Below are 15,494 nucleotides of genomic sequence, written 5' to 3'. Positions count from 1 at the left end.
TCAATAAAGAAATATCTTAACAAAGGGTTATCTTAAAAAGGGAGTTAAGACAAGCATTTTCTTTACTACAATATGTTCTATGCGGCCCTATTAGTCTAAACACGATATTCAGATTAATATTGCAATTGTGGAATATGAGTTGAGCAGCAAAATCCACTCTCTGTATTCCATCTCAGGGGTCGGCCATTTTGCCACTGTTGACTTCAGATGACATCCCAGTTGCTCAGGACTCGGGTAACAACCAATCACGAGCCTTTAGGCACTGTGATATCATTTTCAGTCGACAACAAGTGGCCAAAATAACACACGAGCGAGTCAAAGCAAGTAGTTGAGTTTCAACTCGCACAGCAATGTTAAGCAGAAAACCATGTTTAGAGTAGCGGGGCCGTATATACAATATATTATTGTAAAGAAAAAATTTGAGTTGACTCACAATCGCTGTACTGTATTGTATATTGTATGATTCCTGACTGAGACTGCTCTCCTCAACAAAGAGTAAGAAAAAACATCTAAAGTTTCATTTGATGGGTTGTTATACCGCTTCCCTTCTAATGAGCAACAAAAGCAGCTTCATGGTCATTGGACTATTTTCTGACCATGCAGTGTGACTATTCATCATTGTCTTTAATACAACAAAGCCATTAATATACCACTGAAGGCGCACTGGTGGACTAAGACCATCTATCTAAAATACTTATAAAATCCAGTCAATCACTTCATGAAGAATTTACATTTGGCAAGATTAGTTGGTTTGGGGCCACTGGAATCTAGTGAAGGTTAGCAACTTTCTAAAAGACTCGCTAATCTTCAAAAAAGCTCATCATAGATGGGCTGTAATAACTAACAGAACCTTAGAACTCTTGTCATCTTATCCTTTATGGCTGCTTTGGTCTTCATTATAGCTACAGTACAGTTTTCCAGGGATGGCCAAATTCATGCGTCTGAAGTATACTTGGTGTAGAGTAAGAGTAGCAGTAGTGTATGAGCTTGTATTACTTGTCTTTATCCTAATTACATAGAACTAATACAAAATCACGCATGCACACACTAATGTCCCCTACATGGTGGAGAAATTAATCAATTAGACTATCTATAGTCTGGCCTCTAGAATATAAAGCATACCAGTCTTATTTTACTCCTCTGTCCACATGTTCCTGTATTACCATGAAATCAAATTACACGACTGTCCTTCAGCCATCTTGGATGTACATTGGAGCTTCTGATGTCAAACACAGATCACTTTTAGGAGCTTGTGGACCCCTGAGTTGGTACTAAAAATGGTAGCACTATTTGAATGTAGACTCACTTCACAAATCCTTAAGTTTTTTATCAAACCCACTGACGTATGTACACTAGCATGAGTCTCAAGCATGACCATTCATAATGGCATCGAACTATGAGCAGTGCATAGTCAGGATTAACTGTCACAGAGAATGTATATCCAGCTTCTACAAAACAGCAGCACTAGCAATATCAACGCTAGCATTAGCGCTGTAATCAGGCTGACATTAGCCCCTCCTGCATCGTCAGTAGCATGATTCGTATTTGATCTTTGCTCTGCCTGTTTGCTAGCCTTACGCAAAGTCGCTGGAAAATGTTTCCTATAACGTTTCTAAATTAGTAGATTGGAGTTTCAATTGGTCAGACAGCTTTAACATAACCATTGTAATGTTCATGTTATTTTAAAAAGCTGAAATAATGTTTTTATCTTGCAACTTTAACATGTTGGCTAACAGCAGAATGCTCAATCTTGTGCTGTTTACCATCGTTAGCAACAAATTCACAAATTGGCATTGTACAAAACAATTGCTAGAGGTCTCAAGAAACTCACTTGACAAGTTGTAAAAGTGACAACTTGAGTTAAAAGCTGTAGCGCAGATCGTAGTCCTCCAAGTTGCTCAGTGACTTGTCAGTCCAGGGACTTGAACCAGTAGCCCTTCAATTAACAGCTCTGACCGGCACTCTGCTACTATCTCATGAGGCTGCTGAAGTTCAAGTCTCATCCCGTCCTTTTCTTCCCCTTTTCCTTGTGTGATGATTTATTAAATTGCCTTTAAGTAAGACTGTGGATTCATTAATTAAAATACTGTCAATTTATTATCCTGGCTTCATATATAAATTCAAAGTTAATAGGATCCCTTACGCTTGTTGTACCCAAGCAGTAACAAGAAAAGTTCCTCATCGGTTATAATGAATCGCAGTTAAAAATGAAGAAAAGGTGAACATACAGCTGTCCACTCGATACTCAGTAAAGGGGAGTAGACTTCAGAATTGCCTTTTTTTCCTTTTTTATACTTTGCTGAAAGAGCCAGGAATTGGATGACTGGTCGATAATATTGGATTTGCGGATGGTGTGCAGAGCAGCCGAGTCCAGCATGAATGCAAGGTTCTGATGAAGGGCCTGCTGCACAGACAACTTTGAATAGTGGATCGGACATGTTGCCTGCGTGGAGCACTCCTTTCCTATAACACTGGCATGTAAACAAGCAATGCGCAGGGATAATAATCAAATATCTATTGCAAGGGCAGTCGTAGCTGGAGGGTAAAGCGATGGGAGTGGCTACCAAGTATTGAAAATCTGTTCACAATCAATATAAAGATTGGTGGGTTGGAGATGAAAATAGATTTGATTTATAACTGAGCATTTTGTGCTGATATATGTGTTGCGTTAGCATATTGGTGTGTTGTTTGAATTAGATCTTAGTTGGGCTTTTAAACAGTCCTTCAATTGAGGAGAAAGCTTTATTTCTCGATAAGGGTATTTGTCAGGTTATTTGGTTTCCACACGTGACTCAACCCCCACCCTCTCTTTTCTGCCCAGCCGCTCACTGGCGCTTGCTCTATAGCGGTTGCAAGTATATTGATTATTTCAAATACTGATTATCTAAAAGGCCTTGTGCTACTACTTCGGATTTATTTCAGTTAATTATTTATGGGCGAGGGCTGCCTGTAAGTATTCATGCTACTTTATGATTATTATTACAATAGTAATATTCACTCTCTTTTCATATTGCATTACAGATTTATGTACGCTCTTTACTGGACGAGGGTTGGCAGGCTAAATTGCCCTTTCGCTCGCTCTCTCCACTTTGTTCTATTCACCATTGCGCTTGTCTTTTGTCTGTTTGCAGAGGGAGCTAAACTCTGTAGCATCTGAGCTGGCGGGTCGACAAGAGGACAGTGAACATTCTCATAAGCATCTGCTGGAGTTGAGCAGAGAGTTCAGGAGAAATGTACCTGAGGTGAGACACAAACACACGAAATTCGATGTCAGTGGCACACGAACTCTTTTGTACGGGGAGGTTTTTTTTTTTGTAAAAGATACATTAATTCAGTATTTATTACCACTTAGCGATACTAGTGAGCAACAAGGGTTAAGGCAACCCCCATAGTGCCCTCCTAATCCATAGCTCTTCTACCAGCCAGAACTGGCATTTAAACAAAGAAAGGAATATAGGAATGTATAATAAAACAGTTTAAAAAATAAAATCATATATATATATATATATATATATATATATATATATATATATATATATATATATATATATATATAATAAAACAGTTTAAAAAAGGAGATTTTTCATTATTTTCTTTTGTGTGCGTGTGTGTGTGTTTTTTTTTGTTTTTTTTTACATAAATGGGCCTTGCAACTGTATGCTGTGGTTCCACTCGACCGCACACCCCCTTTTCAGACCAAATACGTTGGTGTAGCACCGTAATCTTTTCAGTAAAATACAGGCATTTAAGAAGGGATCAGCCTGCCGTCACTGGCAGTCCAATCCCCTTACCTGGTGTTGTGGGAGCTCACACAGTCTGGTTCCTGAGCTTTAACACAAGCAGTAGCTGGAAAGCCCCATTTTTGAAACGTTTGCTCAAACCCTGTAAATTCAGCCACCAATAAGCACACCACTCTCACACATGTCGTGAGGCGAAATAATAAAAGAAAATAGAACTGACAATATACCGTGATGAAAACGCGTTCATTTTTCTCTGCACATAGGAAGTCCGGGAGATGGTGGCACCAGTCCTCAAGAGTTTCCAAGCCCAGGTGAGTCAACATTTCCAGTTTACAAAAACAAACGTTGTGTATGTTTTTACTTGTTCCTGGAAAATTGATTACAAAATCATCCCTGAACGTCACCATCTAGAGCAAATTATTGAATCAAATGGTCGAAGCCATGCCGTACTTTGGGCGCTTATTGACCGATGCCTTTTCTGTCAAAGTGAAGTAGCATCTATCCGCCATTAGATGATCAGATATCTTGCTTCTCATATTTTCTTGCCGAGACAAGGCCTCATTTCCTGTTGTGATGCTGCATTCACTGTGCCCCCTGTCTGACGGTGCCATATTGAAAAAGTCATCTGATACCTACCGTGTCTCTGCTCCAGCCATTAAACCAAGGTCATAAATCACATTTGTGTGCTGCGTTATGGTCCGTAAAGCAGACACTTATGGAAATGATACCACAAATATGTTTCCAGTGTTGCTCTCCTCCAGCTGGTTGCTAACCTGAAAGCCCCATCGCCAGCATGACAACATACCACTTGCCTTGTCCGCCACTCTTGGAAGCAGCTTCTTTTTGATTCTTTAGAATTGCCGATGTTAAACCACTACGGTCCCTGGCAAGAGCTATCACGTTCAATACTATATTCGGCAATGTTGGATGATTTGTCTGCTGATTGAATTACCACAACATTGCACAAATATCAGAAGCGGCCTTCTATATCTTTATTGTGAAAACAGGAACCCATAGGATTAATTTGAGCAATAAGCGCCATTGATGTCTGACAACTGAGAGCCTGGTTTTGTTCCAGAGTAGATAAAGTAAATTGCTGATAATGAGCCATGACCCCCTTCCGTTCTTTTTTTTTTTTTGCTTGTTTGCTGCAGGCCTCCTTTGGTGCCTCTCTTGTTTAACTTTCACTGGCTTATATTCTGCTTGTTGACAGAGGCGGCTTCAGCTGTTATTTTGATGATGAGGTGCCATGCCATAATCCTCAAGTGTTGTCTGATACACTTTGACCGTATTGGTAATGTCAAACAGCTTGCAGAGGCTTGTGAACTTTACCCAGCGGTAGTCTGCGACCTCGGCGTCAGCTCTGGGACCTCGACCTGCTGCTGCAGGGGCAGACTGTGACGACAGGGTGGAGCCGGATGGGCTTGTTTGGCTCCGTGCTTAGGGACGCTCGGATGCTCCCCCGCAGCTGCACCGTACAGGTGCTCCAGGACATAAAAATCCTGGAGTGTTTGTGATAATGAATCTAGAACTGGGTCCTTGGCTTCTACACCCGCCACTTCCCAGTTGGGAAGCCCAGAGGAATGCCTCGTGGTATTTGGACCCTCATCATGCCACTTCTAAAGGAAAAGTCAATTCCTTTGAAGTGTTTGCGACATGACAGGTTTCTCTCTCTTTTTTTATTCATTTCAGTGTTCCCCACCCACTTTCTCTCTCTGCTCTCGTCCAATCTCGCCGTCTAATTATCGCTAACCAGGCGACTGATTAGAAACCCGACCTAGTTTTTCTGTAGAGTTCTGTGGAGGAGGAGAAAGGGTTAATCCCAGAGCTGGTGACTGTCATTGGTCGCTTCCCTCCTTTTTCTCCTCTTTTCGTTCTGCTATTCTTTCTTTCCCTAGAAGTTTGCTAATGAGGTCCCGTCAGAGCTGAGGAGAGGTGTTAATTTGGCCTTGTGAAGTAGGAAGGAGATTAAGGACAGTGAGGAGCTGAGTTTACGGCTTAAAATACACCGCGGTCCTTATTAATCCACTGGGCCCTTGGAGGCCGGCGTTTTTGGATTTATAATGAACACTGTTTTATAATTAAGGTAAGTTTAATAAAAATGTATTGAGAAGAATACATGGTGCTTGTCTCTCTAGTCTTAGGTGCACCTTTGGGTGCTATACGATATGACAGTTACTCTATTTGTCAAATACCCGATGATGGGAGACTCGAGCCCGCTGGACCTCTTGATGATGACAACTTGGCCCAAAGTACAGTCACACCCAAGATTCAACAAGAACGTGTGGGTTTCTCAACACAATTTACACCTTCCTCACACTTTTGAGTGTAAGCTTCCCTCGGGAAAAAGAACTTTGTTAGGTGTAGAAACAGAACAATGACACGTTCATCTCTCTCTCTCTTTTTTTTTTTTTATTGCCAGCAATGTGAATATCGGCCTCAAATTAACAAGTGTTTCATTTTTCTTGTCCACGCTCAAAAAAACGTATATGGCTCCGTAATCACGGAAACTTGCTTTACGGTGATAATCCGTGTGTTGTATTTTAGAGCTCATAATGAGAGTTGTGCAGATGGACAGTCTGATAAATAGTTTGTAACATGTAATTAGCAGATCTATTGGTTACATACCATTAACCCCCTCAAGCTCAGGAATCATTATTGGCCTTCATTATCTACCAGCAAGGTACCGTGGAGCTGAGTACACATCAAAAAACATCAAAGTGCTATTAAGGCTCTGCGACCAGCGGTGGGGGCTGGTGGACACCTGTTGATGAGTCTAACTGTGCCATTTCTTCCCCTGGGCTTGGGGAAGGATGGGGGGGGGGGCAGTGTTTTTCTGTATTTTGTTGTTGCTTGTTTTCCACGAGAGCCACTTAGCAACTTCCCAAAATGACTCAGTTGCTGTTGGAAAAGGGACAAAAAGCCAAACTTTGGTTAACACATTTGGTACTTTTAATATATTAATATGTTTTCAAATAATTGAATGAGTGGCTTTTTAAATGGTTATGGGCAATCATAGTCGTCTTTACTTACTATTTAAGATTTATTTTTTCTGGGTAATACAGTGAATGATGGCTTTGTCCATTGTAGGGTTGTCACTATTAAACATTTTTTAAAATTTATTATATCATTGATTAATGGAATACAATTCCATTTAGCAAAGTGTGCCACAAAATGTGAACCAATTGTTATTTGGTATTGTTTAGCGATTGAAATCTATCTATACTCTGTACGCATATGTATGTGTGCATATACACACACACACACACACACACACGCACGTACGCACACACACACTCATGTCAATTGTGTAAACATCCCCTGTGTGTCAGGTGTGCAATGGCCCGATGATCAGTTGAGGGCGTACACCTGGGACAGGCTGCAGCTTCCGCATGACCCGGACCAGGATAAGCAGTGTAGAAAATGGATGGATGATGGATGATTCTTGTTATGGAGAGTGCAGATTATTGACTTGACCTGAGTCTTGATGTCGGAAAGTGTTTCAGAGAACTGCGTTGCATTGGCCTGAGCTTGCCCCCATTGTGCGATGCGGTGCGGTGCGGTGAGGCAGACAAACACCATCTTTGATCATCCATCGAGAGACGAACAGTTCTTCCTTCTTTTTGATTAATTCCTGAAGGAAATGATAATTTCTCTTGAATGTATGAATAGGGTATGAAGAGTGGAATGAATCCAAGTGTAGAGGAATGATAATTAATTACAGTGCTATGATAAAAGGCTGTGGGTGTTATGACGCAAGCTTCCTCCGTGTCATTATGAGAGGCTCCGTAATTACCTTTCTGCACAAGCCAGTGCTCCTGGCGATGCTGGCGGTGAGAGCGGCGCGCACAGAGTGAGTCCAACGGTCATAAAGCTTTTCCGTGCCTAATTGTCTGAGGGGCTCTATGGCACTTTCATAGATGAGGGACTGCGCCGTTAGGTAAAATGCTTGGCGATGCACACCAGCTTTTCCAGCTCAATGAAGACAGATCTTCATGATGGCCTAAACATTGCGGTTATTAGCCACAGATTGCTCAAGTGGATGGCAAACCTGGGAAGGTGGGCTCGCAATGAGTGAGCATCAAAATCCATTTCAAAGCAGACTGAATTTTTCAGTGTTTCAATGCCACATTTTTGCACCGTTAAACCAGGTCCTTGCCTTAATGCTCCTTTTGTCTTTTAATTCATGTCATATCCTGTCCCTTAAGAGGGACATTTACACCAGCCGTCCTATTTCTCTCTCAGGCTAAGACCGGTATGCTTCAGGTCTAGCTAATGCTCGTGTCCTGACCGACCGACTGTCTCGTGCTCAATGAGCAGCGAGCCACTTCCAGGCTCTTCAGCTCATTACGTAATCAAAGCACGTCCAGGCTTCCAGCCTATTGTGGGCAACATAATGGGCTCCAGAGCCTTGTAAACCATCATTTCTCTGCTCCGGCTTCATCACTAGCGCCCTCTTCAGAGTAAGGACTAGGGAGAGAGAGACAGAACAGAGGAGGGTAATTGGACTTAAGGTAATACTTTCCTTGAGCCGTTTACATCTTCTCCAGAGGGTGAATGTCTTCATCTGTTATTAACTTGTACTCAAAGCTACTTTCCCCCCAAAGTTAATGCTTTTTTCAGTTGCATCCAGAGATTCTAGTTAAACATATCGACTTGTGCGCTTGAATGCGGTTGATGATAGAAGCTACACCGACACTTTGCACATACAGTGCTTCTCATCCAAAGATTTTACAACTAACCTGTCAATTTCATTTCTTACCCAGCTATTTCGGTTCCATAACTCTCATTAGGGGAGAGTGGGCCTTTTCTTGCTGTCTTTGGGGGATGGGTGGCATACACCCTGGACTGGTTGCTGGTCAGCCACAGGACACATTCAAACAACCATTCATGCTCACATTCACACCTACGAGCAATTTGGAGCCTTTATTTGCCCAACATGCATGTTTCTGGAATGTGGGAAGAAAATCACCCGAGCCCGAGCAGAAAAACGTTATCATTATTTACTGGTTTAATATTGTGCTTTTGTCGATGTGCGGTTATTATTAGAATTTTGTACTTTTTAATTAACATGGTTTCCCTGAACTTTTACTGTACACTACAGTGCTCTATGCTGAATTAACATACCTGCCATAGTTTTAGTCGTACGAGTTGACAAAGTTGACCCTATCTGTTTAGTGTCATCATCCACTGCCAATGCACCGCAACTGCAAGATGTCACGTTGTGTGAAAATCAGATGAATTTTGTATAATCCATCTGGCAGACTGATGCCACCTTCAGATTGGGCCTGAAAAGTCGTAATTTATTATTTCAGATTGCTCCTTTTTTTCTTTTTACCTGCGGTGACTGATTGTTGTCATTTGTCTGGAGATGGGGGTTGTGCTAAGATTTGTCAAGCTTTACATCAGCTTTCCTAGTATCATCTTATCCGCTCTCTGCAGTGCTGTGTGATCTGACGGTGTGTGCGCATGTAGTATTTATTGGCCTGTTTGTTTTTCTGTCCTAAGTGATGCCCCGTCGAAGCGTCCCAGTTTGGTGTGCTCGTCATTATGGACGCACGTTTAGAGCCAGCGATGCACACCAGGTAAAGAAGCCAGGGCTGTTATAAATAGGCACTTGTCTCTCAAGCCATGTGGAATTGATGAGCTTCAACACATTGTGCTCGGCAGTGCCAGGTTTAATTTCTACCGTCCTGACAGCACAAACCTCAGAGCCTGGAGACGTCACGCTTGACTGCCACTGCTGTGCAAATGTTAGCCATGTTTGCAGAATGGACGCACGCACGCTGCTGTCTGCACCGCTCCTGTTGGCTATCGGACTTGTTTTACATCTGCTTTCCTAAACCCCCGTCACCTTAAGAGACATGCAATCACGCCGCCCGCCCCCCCCATTCTGACCTCTCACCAAACACCTCCAGACATCAGACAGTAACTAATCTCAGACGTAGCTGGCCTCCGTTGATCGTCTTGCTGCCATCCATGCAAAGACACTAGTCACTCGCACTGCTCCTCACTCTCCGCTTCTGGCAAGAGCACAGTCAAATTACCCACTATAAATGTGCGAAATCGGTGGCTCGGTGCCGGCGACCACATGCCAAAAGAAATAAACGTCAGTGCTCCTAAAATCAGGAAAAACTCGCACGAGGAGGAAAAGACGGAACAGGGGAGCCGATTCTTTGATTCTCCAGCGCTGTTTTGCGATATCAAAACGGAATGCGAGGACAGCTGATGCATTAGGAGTTGTTTTGGGGCAGATGCAGAATTGGACTTTTTTTTTCTCGAGTCTCGGCTCTGAAATTCTCATTGTAGTGAAATCTAAACACGGCTAATTAAATCTCCAAACTTTCTAAAGAAAGCTCTCACAAAAGCACCTGGAATATTAATTTAGACTTCAATAGAGTGACTTTAAAGCAAATCTATTGTCTTTCATTGAGACTTGCAATTTTATTTCTGCTGAGCTGAAGTATGTAGTTATGATTGATCTGGTAATTAAAAATATGCAGCGAGTAAAATTAACTGCTCGCTTTCTCTTTTTTTTAAATTTTATTTTAGAAAACAGTCTGCTATTTTCCTCCTCTTTTCAGGATAGGTAATTTAATTGTCCACATCTGTGTTTTTGCACCGCATTCATCGGCCTCATTATTTTTCCATTTTCATCTTCCTTGTGGGTGATCGATGAATTGATAAAATGATGAAGCCTATCTTTAATAATGCGAGGAAAAAAGTTAAACTTGCTTCTGGCTAAGTCTCTGAACTTTTGTTCTTTCAAATTCTACAGTGTATTTTTTAGGCCATGAGTCTGGCATCTTACAGATGGTGGTATTTGTCAGATTTTGCTGTCCCACTGCAAAAAAACACGTAGCGTTTCCCCCTCTCTGAGCTTATGCTCTATGGAAATGGTGCTTTTTGAGGCTCATTTCCTAAAAAATAAAGAAACTGGGAATTTAAATAAAGACAGCATGAAGTAGGCCAAGCTACCTAGGGAGCATTTTGCTTGAAGAGATAGCAGCTCTAAATGTCACATGCGCCAACATTAGGGCCCATTCTTTATAATTTGACCTGACAGTTTGGGTCTCTTCTAATATAGGATTAACTGCAATTCTAATTAACATGTGTCTTCATTATAACAAGGCACTGCAAGAGCACGAAAACGCTACTGACATACTCATCACCAAAATTTTTTTTACTTTGTTCAGACATCCGCTTGTTTTCATTCTAATTTCTCCACTGGACATGTGATGTTCTAAATTACACTCTACCCTTTTAAGATGGAAGCCCACAGATCAGAGTATGCTTTGCTTTCGTCTCAAACATGTGCGTTATGAGTGCCACTGCTGAGCCCTCTGTTTTTTTTCTTCTTCAGAGCCATAAAGTGGTCATAGTGGCCTAAGGAGAGTGTTAAAGACACCCTCAATTAAAGCAGTAACTTTACATCTGTGCTCGCTGAAGTCCCTGTAATTGGGTCTCACTGGATTTGGTAGGAGGACTGTGGCTCTTAATCTAAAGGGGACTCAGTTTGGAGAGGAGCAAGGGGACGCTGCAAGCTAAAGCACTTTGGTTGCCTGCTTCTGGATGCTAACAATTGGAAGGTTCAAAGGTCAACTGAAGCCAAATAGGATGAGTCTTATATGGGTGATAATTGTCATTGAGAATTCTCACATTAGCACCGGATATGCTGTAACATAAATGGATGAAAAGATGGAAACGTTTTCAAAAATGTAATAACTAAATAGATCACATGTATATTATAGCAAAATATGGCCTCCCCATTGAACACAATCCAGTAGTGGGAAGTGTGATAACCAGATAAAATCAGACATACGGCACAGGCACAATAAGATGAATCCAAATTCCCGTTTTGAGGGAGAAATCTTCTCTCGCCATTGACTCCACCAAAATAATGTTTGAAATAAATGTGCAGTATGTATAAGTTTGCAATCCATCAGAGACTTAAGGCATGTAACATCAGTATTAATCAATTTGCTGGTGTTCTACCCATCGATTTACCAAAGATTTATAGTTGGTCATAACTAGGTAGACACATTTAACATTGCAATGTGTACTTTATCCTTACTGGTAAATATGCCGTCTGTTTTTATTCCGCTTGGACTGTCATGTAGGACAAATGGAGCCTTAATAAGGCTACTCATTGGAATTGTAAAATTTAAAGATGAATCGTGCAAAATATCTGAAATTTCCAGATCAATCTTAAAAGAAAAAACATTTACAGGTCAGCTTCATTTGACCTTCTTTAAAGGGGAAGTCCAACCAAAAATGTTCTTTACAATAATGTGTTTTGGTACCCGCACTTGTTTATGCACTGTATTATATTTTTGCGGGATAAGAATTAAGTAGAAAAATCCACCTGTTTTTTCCAGTTGCTGTTGACTAAAAATGACATCACAGTTGCTCAGGGCTTAGGTAACGACCAATCATGCAGAATAAGCGATTCGCTAGAAGCTACCTAAAAGATGTTCTTCAGAAGCCAAGGGAACATTAATATATACGCTACATAATGGCATTGTATTTCCCATCATTTCTGGACTACAAGTACAAAATGCACCCGATTAAGCCATAAAAATAAACGTATACATACATTGGCTGCAGGTCTGCACGTTATAACATGGACTATTTTCAAACAAAGCTGTCACACAGATGGATATTTGTAAACCTTTATTTACCTCAAACACTGGTGGATAAGCTGTTTGGAAGATGAATGAATGAAATCTTAAAGGCTTTCTTGAGCTTTGTGTATAAATGCCCCCCCTCTCCTTTTTAGTGTGTGTGTGCGTGTGTGCAGTACGGTTATTTGTGAGCATGTCTCTCCCACTGGGTGACATATGAAGGACAGCTGAAGGTGTGATGAGATCCAACGATGGGCTTGTTTTATTACATCTAATATTGAGACCAATCTCTGCCCATTCACCTGAAGGACAGGCAGCTATTCCCTAACTAAATCAGCCAGCGACTGTGGCGTTAGAGGGCCTCTGCAAGCATGCACAGAAAATCGCACTATCCCCATGATAGGCAAACATATTATGTGTACTTTTTATGGCCTCTTTGCTCAAACACACAACCACAGTTGTGTGAGCAGTAGCACGGCGGCCAACCTCGACCCACTTTTGGGTTGTGTGTTTGCGCTTCACCCCTAAAGTTGCTAATGCATCGGGTTTGGTAATGCAATGCGCCTCCATGAACATTTTCCCTTTTTTTTTTCCCTAAATAAAATGTCGTTTGTTAAATTTTTTTTTTCAGCTTTCAGCGGATGTTCTAACGAGGCAGACCCTTAAATAGCACAGGGGCTAACGCTGCAGAATTATGACATCCCATGTGAGACTTTGCCCAAACCACAGTGGCTGCAGTAGTGCGTCAGGTTTCTTTATTTATAACCCTCACGGAATTGTCCTACACTCTGTGCATATGGTACGTTATGTAACCATCAGCAGCCAAGAGATAAAGTCAGATCCTATAAATAAAGCTTGCTGAAAAGTTGTTTCCAAAGCTGCTTTGTATTGATTTAGTGCTTCAAAACGTCTTCTTTATCATGTTGGCAACATTGCATTTTTTACCCCCCAAAAATACATTTGACAGTGCATCTTTACATTTAATTAATTATTACTTTAGGCAATAATTATTTTTGCTAATTAATTAATTTTTTTGACAAATTCTTTAATGATTTTTTTTCCCCAAATGCTCAAAATTTCAGCTACGCAATGGAAAATATCCTCTAATTCTTGTAGAGATCTCTGAAGGTAAATAAATAAAACATTAGCTTTTACTTTGGAAAGCTTGTTTGCATTTTCTGCAATGTCAGTTTGAAATTTTTTTTTCTGTTTTTTCAGCAAAGGATGGAAATGTCATCTTTTTTTCTGATTCACTGATTAACAAATTAATTGACAGATTAATCAATTATTAAACTAACCATTAGTTTCAGCCCTAGTATATATATATAACTATGTGCATAAGTGTGTATATATATTTATATGTATGTCTACACCGACACGCCTTTGTTAAAACCCCACTGTTTGGTGGTATTAGAAATATGGAGATTAAGATAAATATATATTTTTTTAAATCCCATGTGACCTTTAAGCTGTATAAATCAATTGAAAAAAAGTATTATCCAAAGTATGACATAACTACAACTGAGAGAAATCACTACGACTTTACAGTATGAAGAGCTATGTGGTGTATTCCTTCATCAAAGTTAACAATAAATATGTTAGACAGTTGTTCGTGGTGCTTGCGTTTTGAAAATTTTGGATTTCACATCACATATAAATCACACGTAAATCTTTTGACTTATTGCAAACAACCCACCCAGAATGTTTAAATATCATACAAAAATAGGATATAAATAGCTACTTCTATATTCATTGTACTAGATGACTAAACTAGGGGGAAAAAAGCAACGCATGCAAATGTTTGATGAACTGAGGTCTCGAGGGAGAAGCACCGAAGTCTTGTAGCACATGCTTGTCTTCCATTACGTGAAGCATGATGGGAATTCAAAACTGCCTTAAATGGCATTCCAATTCCAAATTGCACCACTTTTTTGTATTGTCCCAGCAGAATGCATTCACCCATAACTCAAATTGAAATGGCCCCTCACATCTGTCACGTTGTCTAGTTACCATGAAAGCAGGTCATTACAATCATGCCAGCAACTGCCTGGCAGCAGAGGTCAATCAGTGTACATTAACCAAACAGAGCTCATTTGTTTTACAGCTTTAGTGGCGTGTTGGCACCAGTGTACATGAGCTTTAGGCTGGCATCCAGCGGGCATGGAAGGCCTCCCAGCAGACTGCGTATCAAGATGGGACTTGGCCAGCCCTCTAAGAATGTAATAAGGAGACTAAGTCCCTTAATTCCCTCCCGCTCACCTGAAATGTTCTGCTTTACTATAACAGTGGGTGTCAAACCCAAGGCCCGGGGGTCAGATATGGCCCGCCACATCATTTTTTTGTGGCCCGAGAAGATACATTTTGCATCGACTGTGTGTCATTATTAAAATTACAAATTGTCTTCACTTTTTGCAATTAGAGTTATTGCTAACAATTTTTAATACCAATCATCTTTTTAAACTATTTGAGCATTTTTTTACAGGTTTCTGGTTTCAAAACTAGTTATTCATCAGTTTATTGTGGAGCCTATACTGTATATAAATATAGAAGAGACTGACAGTCATAATGGCCCTCCAAGGGAAACTATGACTACAATTCGGCCCATGACAAAAAAAAAAAAGAGTTTGACACCCCTGCAGTCTAAACAATCTAAAGAAAAAAAAAAAAAAAAAAAAGGTTCAATGCAGGCAGCACAGTGGATGTGGTTTGTACATCTGCCTCAAAGATCTGAGATTCCGAGTTCAAATCTGCACAGGCCTTCCTGTGTGGAGCATACCTGTTAGCAAGCACGCTAGGTGAATTGACTCTAACTTGCCAATCGGTGTAAATCATATTTACAGCTAGCACCTTCAATGTGATTTAACATGCGGTGTTGGTTGGGTATAGGTGGTAAAATGCTTAAAAACTAAAACCTTTGGTTTTTAGTCTTGGCTTACAGGACTCACTCAAGAATCAGGATCATGTTGTCTATAAGAACCCTGTGGTTTAATGGCTACCAGTGCTGTGTCCTCATAACCTTTTGTGTATCCAGCTCAGCCGTGACTCTAATGAGGACAATCTTACGGTAAAGTGCAACACTTCTAAAAATACGTAAGCTATGAGTCAAGAACTTGTTCTGATCACTCAATAT

At 40.7% G+C, this 15,494-nt stretch overlaps 1 protein-coding gene across 2 annotated transcripts in view; it reads left to right on the top strand.

Moving 5' to 3' along the window:
* cux2b (cut-like homeobox 2b) overlaps positions 1-15,494 on the top strand; it is an 83,085-nt gene that overhangs the window by 29,880 nt on the left and 37,711 nt on the right. For both annotated transcript variants that reach the window (XM_049716750.2, XM_049716751.2), the window contains exons 2-3: positions 3,132-3,242; positions 4,004-4,051. In XM_049716750.2, coding sequence (XP_049572707.1) covers positions 3,132-3,242; positions 4,004-4,051 — 159 coding nt within the window. The remainder of the gene's footprint in view (positions 1-3,131; positions 3,243-4,003; positions 4,052-15,494) is intronic.

The sequence above is a fragment of the Syngnathus scovelli genome, chromosome 3 (genome assembly GCF_024217435.2).
Source record: "Syngnathus scovelli strain Florida chromosome 3, RoL_Ssco_1.2, whole genome shotgun sequence".
Classification (NCBI taxonomy): Eukaryota; Metazoa; Chordata; class Actinopteri; order Syngnathiformes; family Syngnathidae; genus Syngnathus; species Syngnathus scovelli.
The sequence above is the reverse complement of the archived record's forward strand: the minus strand, read 5'-3'. Positions and strand labels throughout refer to the sequence as shown.